The following is a 22,968-nucleotide window of genomic DNA, read 5'->3' on the forward strand; positions in this document are numbered from 1 at the left end:
GAGCAGTTTGGGCTGGTTAGGCAAGGGAAAACACACACTGCCCAACAGCTGTGAAAGACTGAAAACAACTGAATGCCCAGAAAACCCTGAAAGGCTTGGGAAGATTTTCCTGTTGTAGCCCATAAAGCCTCACATGCTGTTCATGGAAGGCCTTGCCCTGTTTGCACGAAGGCTCAGGCTCAAATCCCAGCAGCAAACTCTATCCTATCTCCCCTCTCCAAGTCTCCTTTTAGCAGGTATTTTATTACTTGACATCCCTCGGTGTCTCTTCTCAGTGATCAGAGCGACATCCAGCACCACCTTATGTTTACATTATATGCAACAGGAGTTTGAGTGATAGGTGCAAGTGCTGCAAAGGCAAGGGCTGATGCAAAGAGGCAGTGGTGTGCCAGTAGTTATACATGGCTGGTCTGTGTGCCATGGCTTGGTATTCTTCCACCTCCACTCATACTGGGGGTGGAGGAATAGCAAACTGGCACAAGGAACAGCATTGGAAGAGCTATGCGTTGGTGCAACTGACTTTTATTAGTTATTTCAGAGAGAAGGGGCAAATCACTTATAGCCAGCTCTATTCATTTTGACAGTTGGTGGGAAGAGGATCAGAGGATCCCTAACTGGCAGCGTTCTAAAAGAGAAGGACATTGACTTTGTGTTCAAAGGCTGGGTATTCTGACCTGTATGCTGGCCTAGGATCCATGCAGCCATGGAGAGGATGCTGGCAGCAAAGACACATGAGCCAGCCTTGCTCTGAGCACAAGGAGTGGCTCACAGGCTCTCACCACACCAATGTGGTTGTGCAATATGCAAATTTTCTTTTAACATAAGACAGTGCTAAAAATGAAGCATCAGCTAGAGAAAAATGTTAGCCACAAGCAAAGAAAAAAAACCTTTAATTGGCCAACAGTGCAGATAAAAACAGACGGGGAAGGTGCACCAGCTTCAGTGTGAGACCGATGAAAATGCATAGCAAACTATCATTTAGACAGCCAACCATTTGTGAAAATACAACATTTTGATAATGTTCCCATGGACATCAGTCAGCATAAACAAGTAGGTGCTAACAGCATCTACACTAAATTATTAAAACAAGCAAAAAACACACAAAGTCACAGACTTTGTGAAGTAATACTTTTTGTTTACTGATTCACAGCATTTGAATAAAATGGAAGGAGATGATTGTCTGCTTAACTTTGAAAACAAAAAGCAAAGTTGTATACAAAAAGTGAAAGGGTGTTTTTCTTCCTTGTTTGGCATGAAATGTATTATAGATGTTTTATATAGATTTGGAGGTAGAAATCAGTGCAGTTTTCTCAGAAAATGTCTTTTCTGGGTAAATTATTTTTAATAATTCAAAAAGGATGAGGATGCAGTTAGAATATGTACAGATGCTGATATATGGTGGAAAGGCAGAGTGACCCTTCAGTCCCTTGTGCTGGATAAAGCTTCTAGCATGGCTGTGTGTATTCAAGCATGTACTCAGGTGCATTTGTTCCCTTGATTTAAAAATTGGAGGCTGAATAAAAAGGAAAAGTGAAACTCTTTTGACCTAAAGAGAGGTTTGGAGCAGCAAGATGTATGGCTTTGGAAATAGGGTTGCAATTGTTATGAAATACTCCTGTCATTTTTGTGAGCTTTTTGGATGTGTTTATACAGACTAATCAGATTCCCAGAGACCTGCACCTCACTCATGCAGACACTCCCAGTAGCTGGGCTCGTATGTGCTGTGCCATCTCAGGGGCAGCACTTCACTATGCTTCTTAGACCTCCGTTGCAGGTGGTTTATCTTAGAAACATAAGCTCAAGATGATTGATGCCTTTTGGAAATTATTTTATAATTGGACATACTGTGAGAGATTTAGTTTTGGCTAGGCTCAAGCATTATCACTTGGTAGCACTTAAAGTTGTTTGAGAATTTGAGAGGAGGGGACAATGATCTCTGTTAGCAGGAGGAGGTGTAAGCAGAGAGGTGTGTTGAACAGCACTGTTTCTTGAGCTGTGTGAATACCTGCCCTGCCCGCTGCCCTACACTTCCTTCTGCCGCACCCCATTGCGCAATGTTTGCAGCACAAGGTCTCACCTGGCTGCAGGGATAAACCTTTGCTTGGGAGGCAGCTGATCACACCACACTTTTGAACCTGTGCTATGCCAAGGCACGGCACCCTGGGGCTGTGTCCAGGTGGTGCTAATGCACATGCCGGTGAGCTGGGGCGTCTCCAGGGTTGTGAAAGCACTGCTGATGTGCCTGGGATGGCAGGGGATCATGGCAGGCACCCTGGGCTTGCTCCCTCTGGAAATCTTTGAGCTGTCCGTTTTTCTGCAGTCCAAGTGTCAGGAGAAGAGGCTGAGTGGCCTCTGGATGGTGTCTTCATTTCAGGTCTGAGTCCTCACAGAGAGGGAGGATGAGAAAAAGCTGCCTCAGTTGTTGTCCCAGGTAGTTAGGAAAGTTTTGGGTTGGTTAGTGTCTCAGCTAGAGGTGTCTCTCGGAGTATTTGGGTTTTCTTTATATCCTCAGAATCCTTGTTTTGTTTGGTTTGCTTTTTTTCCCCAAATCTTCAAGGCTGTGTAATATCAGTAGGAGTTTTACCATATATCATGATATTGGGAGAAAAGGGCAGCTCTCCCTCTCATGTGAAATAATTTCTCTAAATTCAGAATTTTTTTAATTCCTCATGTTTCTTTGTCTACTAGAAAAGGAGTATTCTTATACAAAAGAGAAATGAAAGGTGTAAATTGCTGTTATTTAGTTTTTGGATACACACTTTTGAGTGTACTGGCATTTGGAAGGGATAGGAAGGGGAATAAAAACCCATTGTGCTGCTATATTCCATCTCTATTTTCTGCAGTGACAGTCTCAGATGTATTTCTCATATCATAGCTTATCTAGAAAGGACCTAGGAAGGAAGAAGGAAAGTGAAAAATATCTCTGCTGCGAAAAGTCCAATATAGCAAAAATACTGTTATAAACAGGTAATATTGAGCAATTTGTCATCAGGCATTCTTGGCCGATAAAATCTCATAATAAATTGTTAAACCAGGTACCTCCAGTATTCCATTGTGAAAAGAACCACACATACAGTATGGGAAAAAAAAGAAACAAGAAAAGAGTGTGACTGCGAGTGGTGTGGTAAATCTTGCCCTTGCTAACAAGGGAGAACTGGTGCAGGTTGCTTCTCTGAGATGCAAATCCTGCTGAGTTTTCAGATCACAGGATGATTTAATTAAGTGACGGACTTCAGTAAATCCTTGGGGAAACTGGAAATGAGAAAGCTCAGCAGCTGAGCCTCTAGATCCAAGCATAAGTGCACAATGAATACCACCCATCCCAGTGGGTGCCAATTCAAAGCTGCTGGATTTCGTCAGTATTTCGTTGCACAGCTCTTAAATTTGTAGGCCACTGTAGGTTTTAAAGAAAGCTTTGAGGAAGAAAACACTCAGCTCCAGAGCAAAAACTCAAATCTCTGTATACATCAGGGAAATGAGAAGCAGCTATAGTCATACCAAGGGTAACCATGGATTTTTTTTTTTGTTTCTCCTCTTAAGTATCATGTTTTCATCAAAACTTTCCTATGTTGAATGTATTAATACTAGAGGGTTTGTTGCAGATGTTGAGCAAAAGGCTTCAAAGGTTGAAAACCTGCCTAAAGATACCATTAAAATACATCATACTGAAGAAAGAAAATGAAGATATAGATAGAATGGTTCTCCAAATTTATATATTTGGGGAAAAAATAGGATTATCTTCTGGTGGTGAAAACCAATGTTTCTCTGATAGTGCAAAGGAAGTTTGCATTTTCATTTAAAATGAAAACCAGCTTCCCTCATGTTAATAGAAACCTCACAGCAAATTTTAAGATAGAAATGAATGTGATTGTCTACAGCTGGGTTTGGTGAGACACTAAGCCAGGCAATGCCTGGCTTGCAGAGTATCACAGAAGGATCTCTGGCAGCTGCTGGATGCTAAGCATGCACCAGTATCTCTTCACGTTGTCTTGGGATATTGCTCAATGGAAACCATCACTCGGCGAAATGCTCAAGTAAGCAGCCAAGTCTCAGCTTCAGCATTTGCTCAAAACCAAGGTTTCCTAAAAATGAATCTGTTGACTTTTGAGCATGTTTCTGAAAACTTGGACACCAGCACACTGCCCAGAAGCATTTTGCAAGTTCTTCCAGTCACCTCTGCTGCCTGCTGTTTCCCTCCCCGTACTGTTCTCAGGTTAAGGAATCATGCATCCATTCATCCCTTGATGCAAACAAATGTCCCCTTGGTAACAGCAGGCACAAAAATCTCCCTGCACCCTTGGTATGGGGTGGGTGGCTGCACCTCACTGCCCTTGTCATAGTGTATGTTTGCACAACATAGTGACTGCTGCGAGGGCTGCTGTCACATTCTCCTTCATGTCAGCCACCACCGGCCTGGGAGAGCCCCTGGGTTTGGGCTGGAAACTTGCCTTTTGAGATGAAAACCAAATCCTTATAACTACATGACGAGTTGAGAGGTGGTTTTTATAAAAGCCTTCCAGTCACCCCACTGCAAACCCAGTATTGCTTATGTGATGCAGACTTATAGGATTTATTTGCCATAGTTTAAAATAACCATTTCCTTGCTGAGGAGAAGTCTCTGGGCTGTTCCACATGAGGTAGAGGCCACTGGTACTTGTGCCTGGTATCTCCTGCACCTAGGTGCCACTGACTGCATGTCGGGTTGCTTTCTGCCTCACTCCAGAGTTACCTTACCTGGACAACCTTCCTGCCTGCACACAGCCTGGGTCTCTTGGGCAACCCGCAGCAAAGCAGACAGCTTTTCCCCCAGGTGACACTGAGCTGTTTGGGATGACTCTGGCAGTGGTGGTGGGACCTGGTGTTATGGAAATGATGCATGCCAGCCACAACAGCTGGGTTCAGCTAACTTTCTGCTGAATCAATTAGCTGAAAGACAGATTCCTGTATAAAAGTACTTTTTATTAATAGCATTACAGCCTGAGTTGGGCATCTCCCAAGAGCATCCTTGAACAAAGAAATCCCTGGATGACCAGCTAAAGCAGTACATGGATAAATAGAATCTTTCAAACAATCTTTGTGTGTTTTGCTGGCAAGTAACAAATCGTTTACATATTGGACAAGTCTAGAACCTCCAGGTAATATAATATCTTTCTAATTTTCTCTTTGTCACTCTGGCATGTGATCCCTGAAATAGCTGCAGATGTCAGAGGCAGCTGGGTCCACAAATACTGTTGTTACTATATTTCATTATAATAAATAGTAATAAAATATTATTAATATTCTGGAGAGTCATTCCACTGTACGTCAACAGAACCTGTTACAATCTTTCCTAGTAGTCACTGTGTGTTACTGTGGTCTCTGTCTACATTTCTGTACTTTAGTTCAATTTACTTGTCTCCTGACAAGCTCTAATCACACTTCAGCAATTATCTCTGTGTGATTATTACAATCCCAATGAGGATCAATCTGAAGTCCAGCTTCCCCTTGCCAGTAGGGTCAACTCCACATGTTTTTTTCCAATTGTTTTATCTTGCTCATGTGGATGGAACAACTCCTTCAGCAACAGGCTGACATTGACCCAGGACAGGTTGTATTCAGAAGAAAAAATATAAAATAATGATGCACATTGACCTGCCTCTTCCCTTAACGTAGGAATTTGATTTCCTCTCATAGCCCAATCCACAGGATTCCAGGGGTGGTGGAATATGAGTACCACACACAGAGTGGCCATGCACCTCCTTCCTTCTTGCAAGCCAGGGCTCCAGCCCTGTACCCTTGCAAGAGACATGCCCAAAAGCACAGCAGTGGAGGGCTGCCTTCCTTAGGTCTTGGGAGATTTTTAGAAAGACACACTAATTCTTAAATAATGTTAGGAAACAGCAAAAATGTGGTGGGCTGAAGAATTGCTGCATGAAGACAGAAGGGGAGTGAGGATCTTGCTTCAAGAGGCACAGCTGACAAGGAGAGAGCCCATCAGGGAAGTGAGGAGATTCATACTGCAGCCCTGGTCACATATTAGTGTTCCTTAATGTTTGGGGCATCCAGTGGAAACACTTTTTGTGACCTCAGATCACAAAATAAGTCACACAATTCTTTGCATACATTATGGTGGAGCTAGCTTGCTTTTTTTTCTTTTTTTTTTTTAATTGGTTTTGTTCTCTAGAAATCTGGCTGCCAAGGTTTGGGATGGGATGGGACAGCAACACAATTTTGGTTTGTCAGGAATATAATATACTATCTGATTGAATTTTGCCAGAGGGAACATGTTCATACTTGCCTGCATGTTTCAAACTGACATTGCCACTGTGTGGGTATTTAACCCCTAGTGGCTTTGCAGTTGAGAACTAGTGAAGTATGGCATACAAATATTTGGATTAAAAAATATATACTCACTTGCTGGATGCAGCAGCATGATGCCAGTGGGCCACAGATGGGGTTGTAAGTTATGTCATCCATAATATATACAGAGATTGTAGGATCCTGCTTCTGGATGTGTGTAGCTTATACATGCTACAGAGCATACATATAACAGCTGAAGCTTTAAAGGTATTGATTTACATTCCTGCCATTGCTGTGCAACGTGACAGCAGGAATCTGAGACACCCTGTTTAACAATTGACTAGATATGCCACAGCCCACAGTACATATTTATCTGTCACCTCCCAGTGGACATTTACTTTGAAAATAAAGGTATCTTAGACTCACAGAATGGTTTGTGTTGGAATGGACCCTAAAGATCACCTAGTTCCAACCTTCCTGCTAGAGGCAAGGACACCTTCCACTAGACCAGGTTGCTCAGAGCCCCATCCAGCCTGACCTTGAACACTTCCAGGCGTGGGGTATCCACAGCTTCTCTGGGCAACCTGTTCCAGTGCCTCACCACCCTTGTCCATGCCTGTATTTTTCTGGGGTAGGTCCCGTATTAATTCTCCATACTTAAGGCAGATGCTCTTGACCAAAGTTGCTGACTCTCGAGTTTGTGTTAATTCTGATTTGCTTTCCCAGCGGGTGGTGGCAGGGGATGTTTCACACCCAAGGTGTGGCTCCATCTGGTGCAGAACCCCCGGAGTTACCAAGCAGTAGAGGTGCTTTTTCTATGGCTATTCTGCAGCCATTTGCTGTGGTCCAGCCCAAGGGGCTGCTGGGGGTTCAGGCAATGTGTTGTGTTTTAGATTTGAGTAATAAAAATGTTTCATTTCCAATTAACTAGCTCTTTGAATTTATGAACCTTGTTTCTTAAAGCCCCTGGTACTTCAGTGGATCAAAACAGCCACAGCCTACTCACCCTCCCATCCAGGTTGTGGCATGAGTATCTGTCACCATTACAGCCCAAAGAGTGACTCTGCAGCATTTACCTCACTATCCAATCAGTGGCATCCATGACTTTATTCTCCCTTGACCATGTCTCTCCTGATGAAGGAAAGAGAACACAAACTACTACACCAGAAATACCATTTAAATTACAGATACAGTGTCTTCAGGCTCAGGACACATACAGTTTTGCAAATATTTTTTTTAATTTAGGAGCCTTAATAAGCAAAGTAATACTTTGCTTCCAAAAAGTAAAGGAGAGAGAAGAAAATTAGAAAATCTGTTGTTTTGTTTTGACTTGTATTTCTCTGTTACTAATTCTCCCTAACTCTGTTGTCTATTAAAAAAAGAAAAAATAGAGTCATTAACATTTTCAAGTTTCTTTAGAAAGAAGAAAAAACTACAAGCTGTAGAATACTACAAATTGGATATAAATAAGGGGAAAATACATGGTGTTCTTTACTATTGTTACTTGTACATTTACTCAAATGCTGCAATTATAATTTTGTCTCTGGTTCTAAATAGGCTCAGAAAGGGAGAAACAAAGAAGCCCACCTCCTCTGATACATGTTTTTAGAAGCAGGTTTCAAGAATTCACCAAACTCAGTTTTCAGTCAGGAGAGGCTGGTCGACTAAACTGTCATGTGCACTTGTCTTCTGAAAGTGGAAATAGTCTGTGGAATCTATTATGCCTCAGCCTAATAAGTACCATATGGAATATTTTTATATTTTATGTATCTTTATATATACACACATATATTTAGACATGAATGTAGACATAAATTATGTAAGCCTATACATGATATTCTATTTTTTTGTATTTTAGTAACCTGCCTGTATGTATGTGTACACATATATAGTGAAGTGTTATTATGTTGATACGACTAACACTTTTTCTACCTCCTTTAGTGATTGCCACATGAGCTCCTCAAGGACAATGGACTCTAAGACGAGAGAGGCTGAAGGAGATGGAGAGGACAATTCAGGTAGAATTGCTCCCTTCCCCAGTGAATGAAAGCACTGTGACTTCTTGAGCTTCTATGCCTTAGCTCTATCATAGAAGTGAATTTGTTTGTTTAGAGAATGCATTCTGCCTTTCTATTTGCCTGTTTCTGAGAGCTGTTCTATATTTTCAGCATTTTCAGAGGCTTGAAATGAGATTTTTGTAGCATTTTGTGACCCAGCTAACTTTGTCACCCAACAAGATCCAAGAGTAATTGAAATACTGACAGGGATGCCTTGTAGTGCTGTCATGCCAACTTAAATGGGACAGGCACAAGTTCTTGGAATTCTTGTGCAAAACACTGATTTAATTTTAAACCATTTCCTTCATGGAGCTTGCAGCTGATCCTGATTTAGGTCTTTCCTCACTGAGCAGACTAGAATTGCTTTTTAAGGTTATTGCTTGATTCCCTGATGAATACTTTGTGATCCATTGAATCTTGTAATTAGCATTCAAAATATTCTTGATGTATTATAAACCAAACATTTTAAAAGCATTATCTTCCTGACACTGCACATTCACCTGTATATGCCTTTTCTACATTTAAATTGGTTTTGGTAACATTGCTCTTGTCATCACTATTTAGCTTGCTCAACAAAAGCAGTGGGTTTCCAAGTAATAATTCCTTTTTTTGTATCCCAGACAGTTAAGATCAAACTTTTCCTTCACAGTTAATTACCTCAAGAGACAAGTAGAAACTCTGTTAGGAATGATTCTACACCACTGTCTTTTTCTTATGTCTCATAAACATTGCAATTCATTCTCCAAGATCACAATAATTTCATACTATCAGTATAGTCTTGAAAGACATTAATGCAAGAGTGGACTGTGTTGCATTTTCCAGGAAAAAAAATCCACTCATGCAAAAAATTATAAAGAAATTGTTATTGTTCAAAAATTTGCACATGCTGCTGGTTGCATCTTCTTTATGTTTCTTCACCTAGGAAAGAAAAAATCAAAGTTCAAATCCTTCAAAAAGTTTTTTGGTATGAAGAAAAGGAAAGAGACCTCATCTTCTGTGAGCAGCAGTCTGAAGTTGTGCCAGTCAACAAGTGATGTCGCAGCCTCTCATGACATGCACATTAGTTATGATTCTGAAGATGAACTTGAGTAAGTTTTGGACTCTGTCTGGTAAACAAATACAAAACTGCTACAGTGTTTGTAGATTAAGGACACCCCAAAATTGCCTCCTCCCCTTGTTCATAATGCTGTATTTTCAAACATTTGCTTTATCCAGGAAAGTAGAAATTAAAATGGCTGATGCAAGACAAATCAGAAGGGAATGGGATGGGGTGCAGTAAGAAATATTAATGAAAAAGCTTTCACTTAATCATAAATAAGCCTTGGGTTATCATTTCAAAATAATGTAATTCCCACCTTCAAAAATGAATTAGATACTCAGCTTATATCCTACCAGGATTGTCTTATGCCCGTAAAATTTAACTCCTAAGGATTGTTAAAAAAATTTAGATGCTAACCATTTATGCCAGGTTATGAAAGCAAGGAGGGAGTAAGGGGATGACTGCAACTGAAATCAGCAGGATCCAGAGACTCTGAAGCATTTTTTTCTCTGTATACATGGGATTCATTGACCAAAGGACAAATGTCTGCATCTGATTTATAGAACCACAGATTCATAGAATGGCTTGTGTTAGAAGGGTCTTTAGAGATCATCCAGTTCCAACCTCTCTGCCATGGACAGGGATAGTGAGTTACCAGCTGCCTTTAATAATCAGAGAAAAGTCAGCATTACTAACAAAGTTTGTGTCATCCTTATGTATGTAATAGGCTCTGGAAGTGCTTGTATCTCCCCACTGAATGTAAACAGGAGCCTGAGATAACCAACTCCAATGTAAATAGCTGTGATTTGATGTCTGAAGTTAGACCAGGTAAACCCTGTGTATCTATTTGTCTCTGAAAACCCTGGCTTCATTGAGACATTGCAAAAACATTACACATCATGAAAAGTAACCATGAGAGACCAGGTCTAAACATTCAGATATGTCTCTGGATGGACAGATGGACTGAAGAGCCCCTTAGCTAACTAAAAAGCAAGTCCTTGCATTGGTGGATGCTGTGCCTCTCAAAACTTGTTCTCCTGGCCCTCAGGAGAAGTAATGCTATGCCCAGGAATGGGAAAGGAAACCATCCCGGCCATTTAAAACGACATTATTCAATGTGGCCACCAGGCAGCGCCAAACAACCAAAAGAAATTATTAACAATTAATTTTTTGCTTTGGTGGTTTGGTTCTGTTTGTTTGTGGGGTTTTTTGGGGTTTTTTTGTTTGTTTGTTGTTTTGGGGTTTTTTTGGTTTTTGGGGTTTTTTTTTGCTTTCATGGCATTGATAGTAGTAATGTTAGTTAGTCCAGCTTGAAGCCCTAGGAGTTCTGGGCTGGCAGCACCAGGTGCTGTGTAGTGTTGTTGTTTGATAACTTGTTTTAGAGGTGTGGATAGCAAGATTTTCTTTCACCCATGTACAGCTCAACAAGACTGTGTCTGAGTGGGTGCCATCTCTGGCTATTCTGGCCAAATTCCTGTGCTGTAATTTGAAGGGTTGTTACATTATTGTTTCTTAACATTTATTAGACTGGCAAAGACCAGGAAATTCTTTGAAAGGAAGGAAAATTAATTTGAACACTCTTAATCTGAGGAGACATGTAGGGTACCTCCATTATGTATCTGGAAGGGATGCATCTGCCTGAAAGAGGAAATGAGGACGGAATGCTGGATAAATGTGCCCATGCAACAACAGTGCCCGGGGGTTGCCGCCCTTGTTAAATGTTGCTGTATTGGGCACCACCTCAGCCCTGACTGGCACCTACTCTGCAAATTGCTATAGATCTGTCTGACCTTGGATGCATTGCAGAGATCACATTTTCACTTAGATAAATTGTTCTTCTAATGTCTCTAATGCATTAAGCAGAAGTAGCAGGCTTTCCTTCCTTCTGCAGAAGAATGCAGATCAACTCCTTCCTGCCATTGTTTTATCAAACATATTTATAGCAGCCATTACGAGGAAAATGTTACTTTCTGCCATGTTTGTTTATGTTTGTCCTCAATGTCCCTATGACAGTATTTAGGATCCAGAAATACAGCTCTTTTTTCTTTTCTGCTCAATTAACTTGATAGTTACATGAACCCAAACAATTCTGTATTCTGCACTCTCGTTTGCCATTTCCTATTTCCCTGATTTAAAAAAATTTTTAAAAGGTACTCTTACAAAAAATGCTGTGTGCACACATTTCTGGTCCCTGCTCAGTTAGGGTATGAGCCAAGCTGAGGAAAATGAGCATAAGAAACGTCCTAGCAGCTAGCTGTCTGTCTGTGGGCCTCCTCAACCATTCCCATAAGGAAACAAGGTGCTCATATCCCACATGCACCATTTGCAAAAGAAGTTACATAACACATGCACCAAAAGTAGGAAACAGAATATGAGAGAAACTGCCCACAAAGCATCTCCCACTTCCTCTAACTAGGCCACAAAGATTGCCCATGAAAAAATGTGTCCCACAGGCTCATAAGAGAAAATCTGAGGGATCTTGATACAAAGCACAGCACCTTTTAAGGATTTTTGCAAATGATTCCATGTGAGGACTACATTGCCTGAAATGTTTTTGCTAATGCTCTGTATGGCAGAGATACATTAAATACTGTACCAATTTTAGATACTAAAATGTACTTATTCTTCCATTAGTAATGGTCAGTCATTTGCAAGGCAGGTTCTTACATTAGGAAGAAGTCTCAGTACAGGCTTGTTTATGTGAACTCCCTTCATTTTGCACCTGGGCTTGCCTGTGGCACTGTGACAACACCCAGATGCTGGCTTCCACCCAAGGGGCAGTAGCTTTTTCCATATGATATAATTCATTTTCTGGGGTTAAACTGTCTTTAACCTTGATTCAGTTTGTTAATGTGACGGATAACAGCATTTAAAAATTTGGTTTTGGTTTTTAAAGGTGTTACTTAGATTAGCCTGAATGACTGTATTGTATTAATGGAGAAATCTGAAATCTTGTGTATGATGTATGCTGTGCACACCTGTATCCCACTCGACATTCAAGAGACCACTTGAGTTAAGAGAAATGGCAAAGAAGTTTGCATGTTTTCGCTCATTTGTTGTGTTATTCTAGGACACATAAAGGCATTATGGGAAGCAGAGCTTTGTCACATGATAGCATTTTCATCCTTGAGACTGGGCAAGAACCTGCAAGGCCAGTAAGAGTGTTCTCTCAAGAAAACATTTCTGATCGGATTAGAGCTTTACAGGTAATTTACACAACATTTATTTTTCCAAATGCAAGAGGTGGAATGTCTTTCCAGGCTTGATTTCTTTTGGATAGTATTTGTGGTTGAACATTTGACTAGTAGTTGGTAATTAGTAATATCTGTCTGCATCTTACATTAAATATTGCGTTTGTTAATTAGACAGCAATATCCTGTCTTGGTTCTACTTAAATGATAGCTGAAAAATGGGTAGTTTATTTGGCTCCCTAAGAGAATGTGTAAAGTCAGATGTCCTGTGCCCTGGATCATTCAATTGTGAAGTTAAAATAATGGTAACTCATTGACCTGAGCTAAAAAATGTTCTGGGGAAACCTCCATCACTATCATAAGCTAACGTATTTTATACCACTCTGAAGCTGAAACTCCAGCCTACCATGAAATTGGGACCTCCACCTCCATTTGGACTTCATGCAAAGCGAACAGAGGATGCTGGGACCAGTTCTGAAGATGATGGATTACCCAGGAGCCCTCCAGAAATGTCTTTGCTTCATGAAAGCCTAAACTCAGACATGAGAACAAGAGTGAGTAGTTCCAGTGTTGACAAAAATGACTGTTTAATGACTTGTTTTATTTATTTGTGGAAGGCAGAATAAATTATTTGGTTTATGTATTTATATTTTACTTCTGAACAATTCAGAAATATCTTACTCATATTGGGAAAATGCTCTCTCTCTGTGCAAACAGCTACTTAGAATCTCTGTTCCTGTTACAATATAAATATCACACCAGAAAATGCAGAACTAGGGAGAAGAGTATGTGTTTGTGTGTGTGCATGGCAATGCTGTGTTTTTTATAGAGACTACAAAGAGCTGCCAGGCATTAAAAAAAAAATAAGGCTGAAAAATCTGTATTCCCCCTTGAGTATTTTGAGTGATAAGAGAGCTCTCTACTGTTCTTCTAGGTTGTCATTGGAAAAAGAAACATAAAATAATCTGAAAATTGATTTTTTAATGATAGTTTGGTTAGACATTATTTCATTCTTTATCTGCACGTCTTACACTTTATGTTTGCAGTGTCCTTGCTAATCCTTGACTATAGAGAAAAACAGCTTACATTGTCAGTACCTTTGTGCACTTTGTGTAGATGGTTTCTGCAATTATAGCCACCTTGTTTGTCATCTTTTACTGAATCTCTTCCTCATTCCATCCCACAGTTCTCTGACTCTCACAAGCACCTTAGCTCTTTGAGTTTAGCTGGAACAGGCAGTGAAGAAGAAGAACAGGTAACTTCTGCCAAATGTACTAAGGGACAAGCAATTATACATAGTATTTTTTAAAAATATAAGAAATACTAACTATTTTGTTGCCTGTCTGCTGCAAAAAACAACTTGGTATATATGTAATTGCATGCCTGTGTGCTGTTTTAATGCCTGTCTGTCTAACATAAAAACTGATTATTTATCAACATAATTCTGATGCAAAGTAATCTCCCATTGATAATAATTAAGGTCTCTAGAAAAGCTCATATCCTTTAGCATGCTTTATAGACATGATTTAATCTCCAAGCACAACCAACCAGATTTAGACACTGACAGTGTCCTTTTTTTAAAGACGGGAAATTGCAGTAAAGGCTGCTTGAGTTACATGCATAGGATAAGGGAGAAAGCTTATTGAAGAGATGAGAACAAGCTCTAGATCCTCTGAAATCTGCTGGACCCTGCTTTAAATATGAAGTTACCTCACACTGACACAGCGAGTGTTTGCGTGAGGATAGTGGCTGACATTGCTGCTTAGGAGTCTGAGTTCAGCCTTCAGTCAGATTCTGGCTGTGAATTTTGCTGAAGTGATGTTTTTCAGAGCTCGAGTATAGGCGCATGGATGGCTTTCTTCAATCATCAGCCAGCCGTTCTGGCTGATTAAAGGGCTGTTTTGAAAAGCTCTGAAGAGTCCCTTTTAGCTGTCCGCAGCTGGAGTCGTGGTGGAAACAACACGGGGGGTAGAGGAAAGAGCATTTTCTAGAAATAGGAAGAGGGGTGGGGGGAATTGCAGAAATGAATTAGAGAAACTAGTCCTGAGCTGACCATTTCTTGGTAATTATGCAAAATGCATTTCAAGACCAGCTGCAGTAGGACTCAGCGAAGATTTCTGGCCTTACTTCTTAGGTTCCACGTGAAGCTGTTTGAAAAAAACAGCTTAGATGCAGTGCAATTTTAATACTTCTAAAATAAAACCAACAGAACACATGAAGAAAGTATTTCTTGAAAGCTGGTATGGGCTCACTGTAATTGTGTCCAGTCCAGATACATGTTTGCTAAAAGAGGATTTATGTCTCCCTGTTGTTCCATTAACATTACTTTCTGACTCACTTGCTGACTCCTGAGTCGTGGCAGTGACTACACATCTGCTTAGCTTTTTCCACATGCCCCATCGTTTAGCTCAGAGTTCTCTTCATCCCATGCCAGTTTGAGAGTACAGCCAGAATGTAGCTACATCTGAAGGCTTTCCTCCCAAACCACAGGATCTGCTACCTGGCATTTCAGAGAGACTGGCCCTGCTTCTAGAAGTCAGAGGACACCAGTTCACAGGGCTGAGGAATTTTGCACATCACAACCCTGAGGTTTTGGGCAGCAGGGACACCTCGCTGTGTCTTGGGAGCTTTCCTGGATTAAAGAAAGAAATCACAGCTGTCCTGTCTGGGCTTTGGGGATGGGGTTTCCTCATGGCCCCCCATGCTGTGCCACCCAGCACAAGCAGCTTAGGGACGACTGAGCCATATGCACATGACATTTGGAGAAAGGGGTCTGCCAGCTGCTTCCTTCTCCAGTAGGCTTTGTCAAAGCCAGACTTCGTGGGACAAACAACTTCTGCAGCTGGCTCAGAGCTGGCCTTCACTCAGGCTGCTGAAATTTAAGTAAGAAACCAGATTTTGGATTTTCCAAGGTTATGGCCAATGCAGAGCACTACCAATGAGAAGACATGCAAAGTTCTCAAGGAAAAGTAGGAGCCAGAAGAAAGGCAGGCAAATAATGATGTGCCTTGAAAGAGAACATGTGCTGTGTCTTTATCATGGAGCTGAAATGTCAATGTATTCACTATTAGGTACTAATGTATAATGCAGCCACCTATCGTTTGTTGTACATTAGTCATGTTTGACTACCAGACTGCAGATACTGTAGAGTTAAAATTAATGAGAGCATCCATTATTCAGTGTGTCTGAGCTACCTTCTTTTTCTTGAGTAGAAAGTATGATTAGAAGGTGTGGATCCAGCCTCTGCTAAAATCAATGGGAGTTTTCCCATGGCCATTGAGCAAGCTGTAGCAGGCCCTCACTACACTGCAGAGTATCTGTTGGTTGCAGTGCATATTGCAGAATTCTACTTGCAGAAAATGATGATGCTTTTTCCCTCCCAAAATAAAATGAACACCAGCCTGCACTCCCCTTCTCCCATCCAACCTCCTTGGTAAAATACCACTTCCAGAAAAAATAGAAAGAAGAAGAAAGAAGAATGTCCACAGAAGAAAGCATTACAAAGGAGGAAATCTCCTCCAATGAAATGAATTGGAATTTCAAGCCTATAAAGGGAATGCTGGCATGAGTTGTCAGAGGTCATGTTAATGCTGTGACAGATAGTTTGGAAATACTATTTTGCTTATTTGCAAAACTGAATCTGAGAGAAAGGAGGAACCATTTTAAGAGTTTTCATAAATTTTCCAGTTTCCTTTTTGCATCATTGCTGGGACTGGGGTAGTTTTTGGTGAAGTTCACAGGGAAGCTGAATTCCAGCTTTGTGAAAGTACTACACCCCTTGCAACATTCAGGAGTTGTTTCTGGACAGGGTTTTGGCCTCTAGTAGGAATTATCCATCACTTCCTTCCCCAGAATAGTCTACTAATGAAACTTTATGTTTCTAGTAAATGCAGATATAAATACATGAGGTAAAAACACAAGCTGACTTGAGTGTCAGTGCCACTAATGCTTGATTCTTTTGTCTTTAGGAGGGTATTGTAGAGTTGGAAGGGACCTGTTGGCATACAGGAGGCTAAAGATGCTCAGCACAAAACAGCTGTGGGTAGTCTGAAGGACAGACCCAGAAAGGCAAATGGCCCTTTAGGTTCTGTAACTGACCACTCTTCATAAATCTGTCTTCTAAATCATGCTGGCTGTGTATTTGTGTGCTTTAGATCTTCCACTTAGATGTGATTTGCTCCTTTCCACTGGACAATATTTCATAATATTCAAGCAGCTAAAAATACAGAATTGCTAACACCAATACATCACATGCAACATTAGGAAATGCAATGTATTTTGAAGAAATCTCAAAAAGAAAAAGAGACAAATTCAAAATTCTAATAAACATGGCTACTTATTTGTAGAATTGTTATTTTCATGTCTTTGTTTCTTTGTTTGATTCTCCATTTGGGGATTTTTATTTTTTTTTCAGATTACATTGGGTTCTTCTCCTAGATCTCGCTCTACAGATGGTCATCTGTTCACTAGGCATGGAAATACCAAAACTGGATTGCCCCGGACATCTGACAGTACCATCTCCCCTACGGCCAATTTTGACACTCCACCTGAGCTTTCTGCTTTCTTGGATAATTCTGCTGCTAAACATAAGCTTTTAATAAGACCACGGAACCAGAGATCCAGTAGAATGAGAACATTTTCTCAGGTACGTGTGAAAAATAAACAGTGTCACTTTTGATACAAACCCAAGAAGTTCTTACTGGACTTTGTACTTCAAACTCAGATATGATAAAGTCAGTTTGCAGCATGGATATTTCATTGGGTTTTAATAGCTGTTATCTGATGAGTATCTGAAGTAGACACTAGGAACATATTAAATGAGTTTGCCTGTTAGTTCTTGATGCAGCAGTTTATGTAACTATTTCTTCTTAAATTCACTGTGTAATACAATTTAATATCCTGTTTGTGATGCAGAAGTTGGACTGACTGCTTCATTTCTTACTTAAAATATTTTTTTTCAAGTGTTATGATCAACTTGTGTACTTTTCCTACTTTGGAATATCCTATAAAATCTTGAGTCTTTGGGAGACTACTCATGGAGGAGCTGTTTTAATTTCCAAAGTATAATTGAGCTTATATTTCTAAAAGTACAGCAAGAGTAAGTTTGGGCCTATTAATTGGAGCCAAATTCTGGACATTAGGACTGTTCTAAATTCAGACCTCTCCCTGCCCCAAAACTTGTAAATCCTTTCCAGGCTCTACATGAAGATTTAAAATAAGTCTTAACAGAAAAAAACCCCACAATAAAAATGAAGGTGTATACTATTTTAAAAAGGCTATTAAAAAGTGTATACTATTAAAAAAAAAAATCTTTCTTTTAAACTATCCTTTTAAACACCATTTATTTGATTCTTTGTCAAATTTAAAGAAGGGCATAGCTTAGTTTTTATTCTTTCTTTCTTTCCTTCCTCTCCTTTAGCACTAAAGTTTTCAGCTTTTACTACAGTATTGGTACTTTATTGTTTGGGGTTTTTTTCAATGTGTTAAATGCAATAAAACCATTAATTTGGCTGACTTATTGCCAGAAATATTATTGCCTCTGTCTCAAAATAGTACTCAGTTGATATTCTGTATTTCTTCAATCTGTAAGTGACCTTTCAGCTTGGCAGAGCACCACTGTGAGCAGCACAGTGACGAGGCCAGTTAGTTAGAAAAACATGTAAAGCAATAATTCACCAATCAACCCTCCTCTTCCATTCTAATATTGTTACTGAAATACGATTGCTTTGTCCAGAGTGACTGTATACTGGCAGCTGACTGAGCCCTTCTGGATTCCTACAGAGAGTATTCACATATTTTGATAATACAATTTTTTATATTTTCTTGCCTGACTCTGCCTGTGTACCTTGCTTCTGGCTAACTGATATATTTTGCTTTTATGTTCCTGTATATATGGATTGTGAATGCAAGTGGCCTTGCAACTCTGGTTTTTTGCAATTGCATTTGCAAAACAAGGAGTTGTAAAAAATCTGAAGTATCTTCAAAGTGCAGGTTTTGTGTTCTTAGAATTAGGGCCTACATCCAAAATATATATTTACTCAACAAACTGCGGTGAAACAGTGAGCTAATACAGGCACCATATGAAAAGGCATATTCAACATCTCAATACTGTGCTTTCAAATAATCCTGTATGTTTAGCCTAACACCAAGTTTAATCACAAGACCTCACAGATAAATACATATGAATTTATAAACTTTTTAACTACATATGAGTTTAGAAACTTTTATCAAATAGTTTAACTCTTGAGAGAAAAAGAAGACTCTTACACAAAGGAGGCAAGGCTGTAATGCTGTATGACAGTGGGACTAGACACAAGACTGCCATATGGGGCAGATACTCAGCTGGAATGGAGTGTCATAACTGGCTGGATTTGTTAGGCTTTTGCTCTTACTTCTATGTACACTTCCCTCTTCAGAGTCAGGCTTTAGGAAGAATGGGTTGTTTTATTTTTAATGCTAGTATGGAGTAGCAAAATACAAAGGGACAGATTTTTCTCTTTCAAGTGCTGCTTTTTGCCTAAGAGCAGCACAACATAGGCAGTATGCTCTGGGGAATCAATTGCCAAGGACAGTCCAGTGGCCATTGTTCTCATGAACTTCCCATCTACAAAGGCATGAAAGCACTAGTTGTGCAGAAGAGAATGTCATTCATTGCTTTTATATTGGTTAAATGCATTATTCCAGGATCTGCTTAATTTAAAAAAGCATCCAATCTGTAGGTTAAGAAAACTGCTAGCTCAGCATTGGAGGCAAGTATTGCCTTCCTCTCTGCGATCTCAGTTGTAAATGTAATGAAGGATAAGAAAAAAAGTGAAGCTGTACATGGTGATGGAGCTTTCTGAATCTCTTTCTTACAGAGGACTCAGTCTGAATCTCTGACTGATTTGAGTTGTACCCCAGAGGAAGAAGAAGAAGAGGATGATGCTGTATTCAAACCCAGCAATCAAGAACTGCTGTGCAGCACAGCTGTAACGCAGAATGTGGCTTCCTGGCCAAAGCCCAGAATGCCTGAGGACCTCCCCCCTGCTTTGAAACCAGTGATGACTCAGCCTGCTTCTGAATCTGCTGCTGTACAGGAAGCCCTGCTACCAGAGAATAAGCCAGAGGACTGCCAACCAACACTGGAAATGACATGTGAGGAGTCTGAGTCCTTATTGCTGACAGAAGGCAAAGGCTCTGCAACTTCTTCCTACTCCAGTTCAGACAGAGAAGTACAAAAGCAAGAAGATTCCTCAGAAACACTGGTTCCATTGTCTGGGGATGTGTCAATCAGTGTTTTAAATCAAGAAAATAAGGAGCTTCCTCCTGTGTTTCCAGTAAGTAAATTGCCATCTGAAGAAAATATTTCAATTAGTGAGAATAGTGTTGTTTGCTTGGGAACGTCAGAAGAAAGTAAGCAGAAGAATGGTCAGGTACCTGTGGAAATGCACTGTAATAAAGGGGAAAAGAAAGAGTTTACTCTGTTGTCAGAGTCCAGCAAGGAGTTTTTCATGGGTTCTTCCCAGCCCACAGACTCATTCCATGTTTTACATCCTGCTTCCTCAGTGCAGATGGGATCATCTACTTTCTGCTCTCTAGAGAAAATAAAGGCTGCACAGGAGGCAGCTGCTTCTGATAAGGAGAACAGTCAGTCACTGGTCCACAAGGAGCAACAACTGGGGAAGAAAGCTGAAAAAGCAGTCAATGAACTCAGTGCCTTCAGAAAGTTTTCTGTTTCCTCTGCACGGGAGAGACCAAGCACCAGGAGCCTACATTTCCCAGAAAGATCAGAGCTGGAAAGCCCATTAAATACTGGATTCTTCCTGTCCAAAGCAAAGGTCCCTTTGAGAAATGAGAAGTGGCAAGAAGACTTCCAGAAGGGATCAGATTTGGATGAGGGAAAAAGTAGCAAGAGAAAGCAGACTTTGCTGCCAGAGTCCTACTCAGAGAACACAGGCCACCCTACAGAAATCTTGGCTGGTTGTGTTTCTCCAGCTGCTGATGCAGTACAGATGCCAAGCAATTCTTCGGTGGTATCTCAGAATCAGCCAGGTTGTAAAGATAAAAGTCCTTTTCAAGTGAAACTTAGATCCACCTCACTGTCCTTGAAATATGAAGACAACTCACCACCAGAATCAAAAGGGATTAAAAGATACAGTGCAGAATTTAATTTAGAAAATGAGGGATTGACTTCCTTTCTAAAAGGTGATAAGGCAGAGATCAGAAAAACAGGCAATACAAATATTGGTGATTCTTTAAACGAAAAGATCAAACCCAAAGCAAAGTCCTCTGAACAGCTTAGTAGCAAACCTCCATTGCCTAAAAAGCCAGCGTTGCAAAACATAACCCTACCAAACATTACTGCAAGCAAGGAGAAGCAGGACAAAGCTATTCACTCTCCTGAATCCAGAAATGAAGACAGAGACTTGGAGAAACAGTCAACTGCTAGTAAAGTGCCTGGTAAGACTCCCAAAACTTTTTAAAGTTACCTTCACTTGCAAAGAGTGACCTTACCCATGAGAGAGCGTGAGGCAGCACTGTTGTGTCCATCTGGTGATCATGAGCTGATGGCTCTACCTTCAGTGATGTTGCTCCCTTATTTTCCCTTGCTGAAAAGATTATCAGAAAGACAGCAGGGAAGAAACAGCAGACAGAATAAGATATTTTTGCCTCTGATTTTTGAATTTCAGGGAGTTTTTTAAAGGATATTCAAAGTGACACCCAAAAAATAAAGTACATTAGCAAATATTGGAAAACAGAAATATCAAGCCATTGTGTCCCCATTTAGAGCTGCTGCATGACAATTCAAAAGACAAGAGCTCATATTAAGTGTAGTGCCCTGTGTGGGACGAATGACTCAGACCTCTAGACCTGCTTTTTCATCATAGCATTGAGGCAGAAATGCGGTGAGGCCCATCACTGCCTGCCATGGTAAACACACTATTTATTTATTGCCTTCTGTGAGCTTTTCTTATTCATTTATCCATCTTTATCATTACTCATTTCTTGTTTAAAACAAAAATTAACAACCCTGCAGCTTCCTGGAGTTTAAAGCCAGGAGAGACCATAAGATCATGTCTACTGGAGATTGTTAAATTTCACCCTGTCGTCTGTATTATATAATTGGGTTAGAGTTAAAAAAAAAATTAGACCTCTGGGGACTAATATATTGTGGGCTACAGGCAGAAAACAGAAAAGACTGGAAGTGGCACCACTGTCTGAGGTCTTTGCGATGACAGTAAACAAGTTAGGTGAAGCATGGTCAAGCAATTCTTGCAGGAGACCTCTGCTCTTCACTTCAGAGAATAGCCAAGAGGGGGAAAAAAAAACCTTTAGGTTTTCTGATACGTGGAAGAAAAGCCTTCCCTGTCCTGGACCTGTCTGGGCATGGGTTTGATGTTAAGAATGTGAGAAGATGCTTGCCAAGCAAATTATAAGGTTTCTCTCTGCCATTGCAGAACTTCCCCCCATCCAGTTGCTCTTCTCTGATTGGGGTCAATCTCTGAGCTTTGGAGTGGAGAAACACCAAGCCAGAAAAAGATCTCAGGGCACAGGAGGCCACTTGTCCTCAGGGTGACAAAAGTCTCTTCCTGGCCCCAGAGGCAACTTGCTGATGCCCTGAGTGACATCTGATTCCAGTTGTCCTCTGCTGCAGCATCGCAGACATTTTTTGCAGGACTTTGGCCATGCTTACAGTTTCCTGCTTTCCCTGTCATTATCAAGGAGGGCATTCATTAACATCCACAGCTGGATGAGGTCCCCACAGTCACCCAGCCAGAACCTCCTCACATCCTGCAGGCAAGGCAGGGGTTGCATGTATATATATATATATATATGTATACATGTTTGTGTGTGTGTGTGTGTGTGTGTGTGTGTATAATCCAAACAGTCCCTTTAAAGACATTTTCCCCTCTGCACTGCCCTGAGTGATGGTCAAACCTCTGATGGATTGAGATTTTGGAGAGGGTCATACTGGGACAAGAGAGGAGGAGACCTAGCATAGTACGGTTGTTTTGGTAGGGTACTGAGGAAAGCAGTGGGAGTGCCAGTGCTCCTGAACACAGCCCTTTATCACATCCCTGTTGCTGAGTCCCAGAGTGCCTGCAGATGGAGTGGAGTGAAAGACAATGAATGCTGGAGAAGGAAGAAGGGGAAGAAATGAAGCCAGGGAGCACATTTCTCCTATAGGCTTCTCCTGTGGCTCCTCAGCCGTAGGGGTGAAAGAGACTCCTGCCCTGAGGTGCAGGACTGCCCTCTGCAAAACAGGATCTGTGCGTGAGAGTTCTGCCTCAGTCTCCCTCGTAGGGATGAATGCACCTGGAATCTGAAACAGGGTTAAGAAGCCCTGCTTTGTTCCCCTCCATCTGAGAGTATTACACTGAATCTGTATGGCCTGAGGTTGTTTAAAATGATGGTTCAGATT

General features: G+C 40.7%; 1 protein-coding gene across 12 annotated transcripts in view; it reads left to right on the forward strand.

Moving 5' to 3' along the window:
* The window catches only part of CRACDL (CRACD like), a 63,673-nt gene that overhangs the window by 29,668 nt on the left and 11,037 nt on the right, over positions 1-22,968 (forward strand). For 11 of the 12 annotated variants that reach the window (XM_085055143.1, XM_085055095.1, XM_085055088.1 and 8 more), the window contains 7 exons: positions 8,221-8,297; positions 9,259-9,424; positions 12,446-12,581; positions 12,956-13,120; positions 13,753-13,821; positions 16,981-17,211; positions 19,424-21,005. In XM_085055143.1, coding sequence (XP_084911269.1) covers positions 8,231-8,297; positions 9,259-9,424; positions 12,446-12,581; positions 12,956-13,120; positions 13,753-13,821; positions 16,981-17,211; positions 19,424-21,005 — 2,416 coding nt within the window. In that variant the 5' untranslated portion in view covers positions 8,221-8,230. The remainder of the gene's footprint in view (positions 1-8,220; positions 8,298-9,258; positions 9,425-12,445; positions 12,582-12,955; positions 13,121-13,752; positions 13,822-16,980; positions 17,212-19,423; positions 21,006-22,968) is intronic. The other variant, XM_085055152.1, reaches the window with a different exon arrangement.

The sequence above is a fragment of the Lichenostomus cassidix genome, chromosome 1, assembly GCF_008360975.1.
Source record: "Lichenostomus cassidix isolate B80296 chromosome 1, HeHo_3.0, whole genome shotgun sequence".
In the NCBI taxonomy this organism is placed as follows: domain Eukaryota; kingdom Metazoa; phylum Chordata; class Aves; order Passeriformes; family Meliphagidae; genus Lichenostomus; species Lichenostomus cassidix.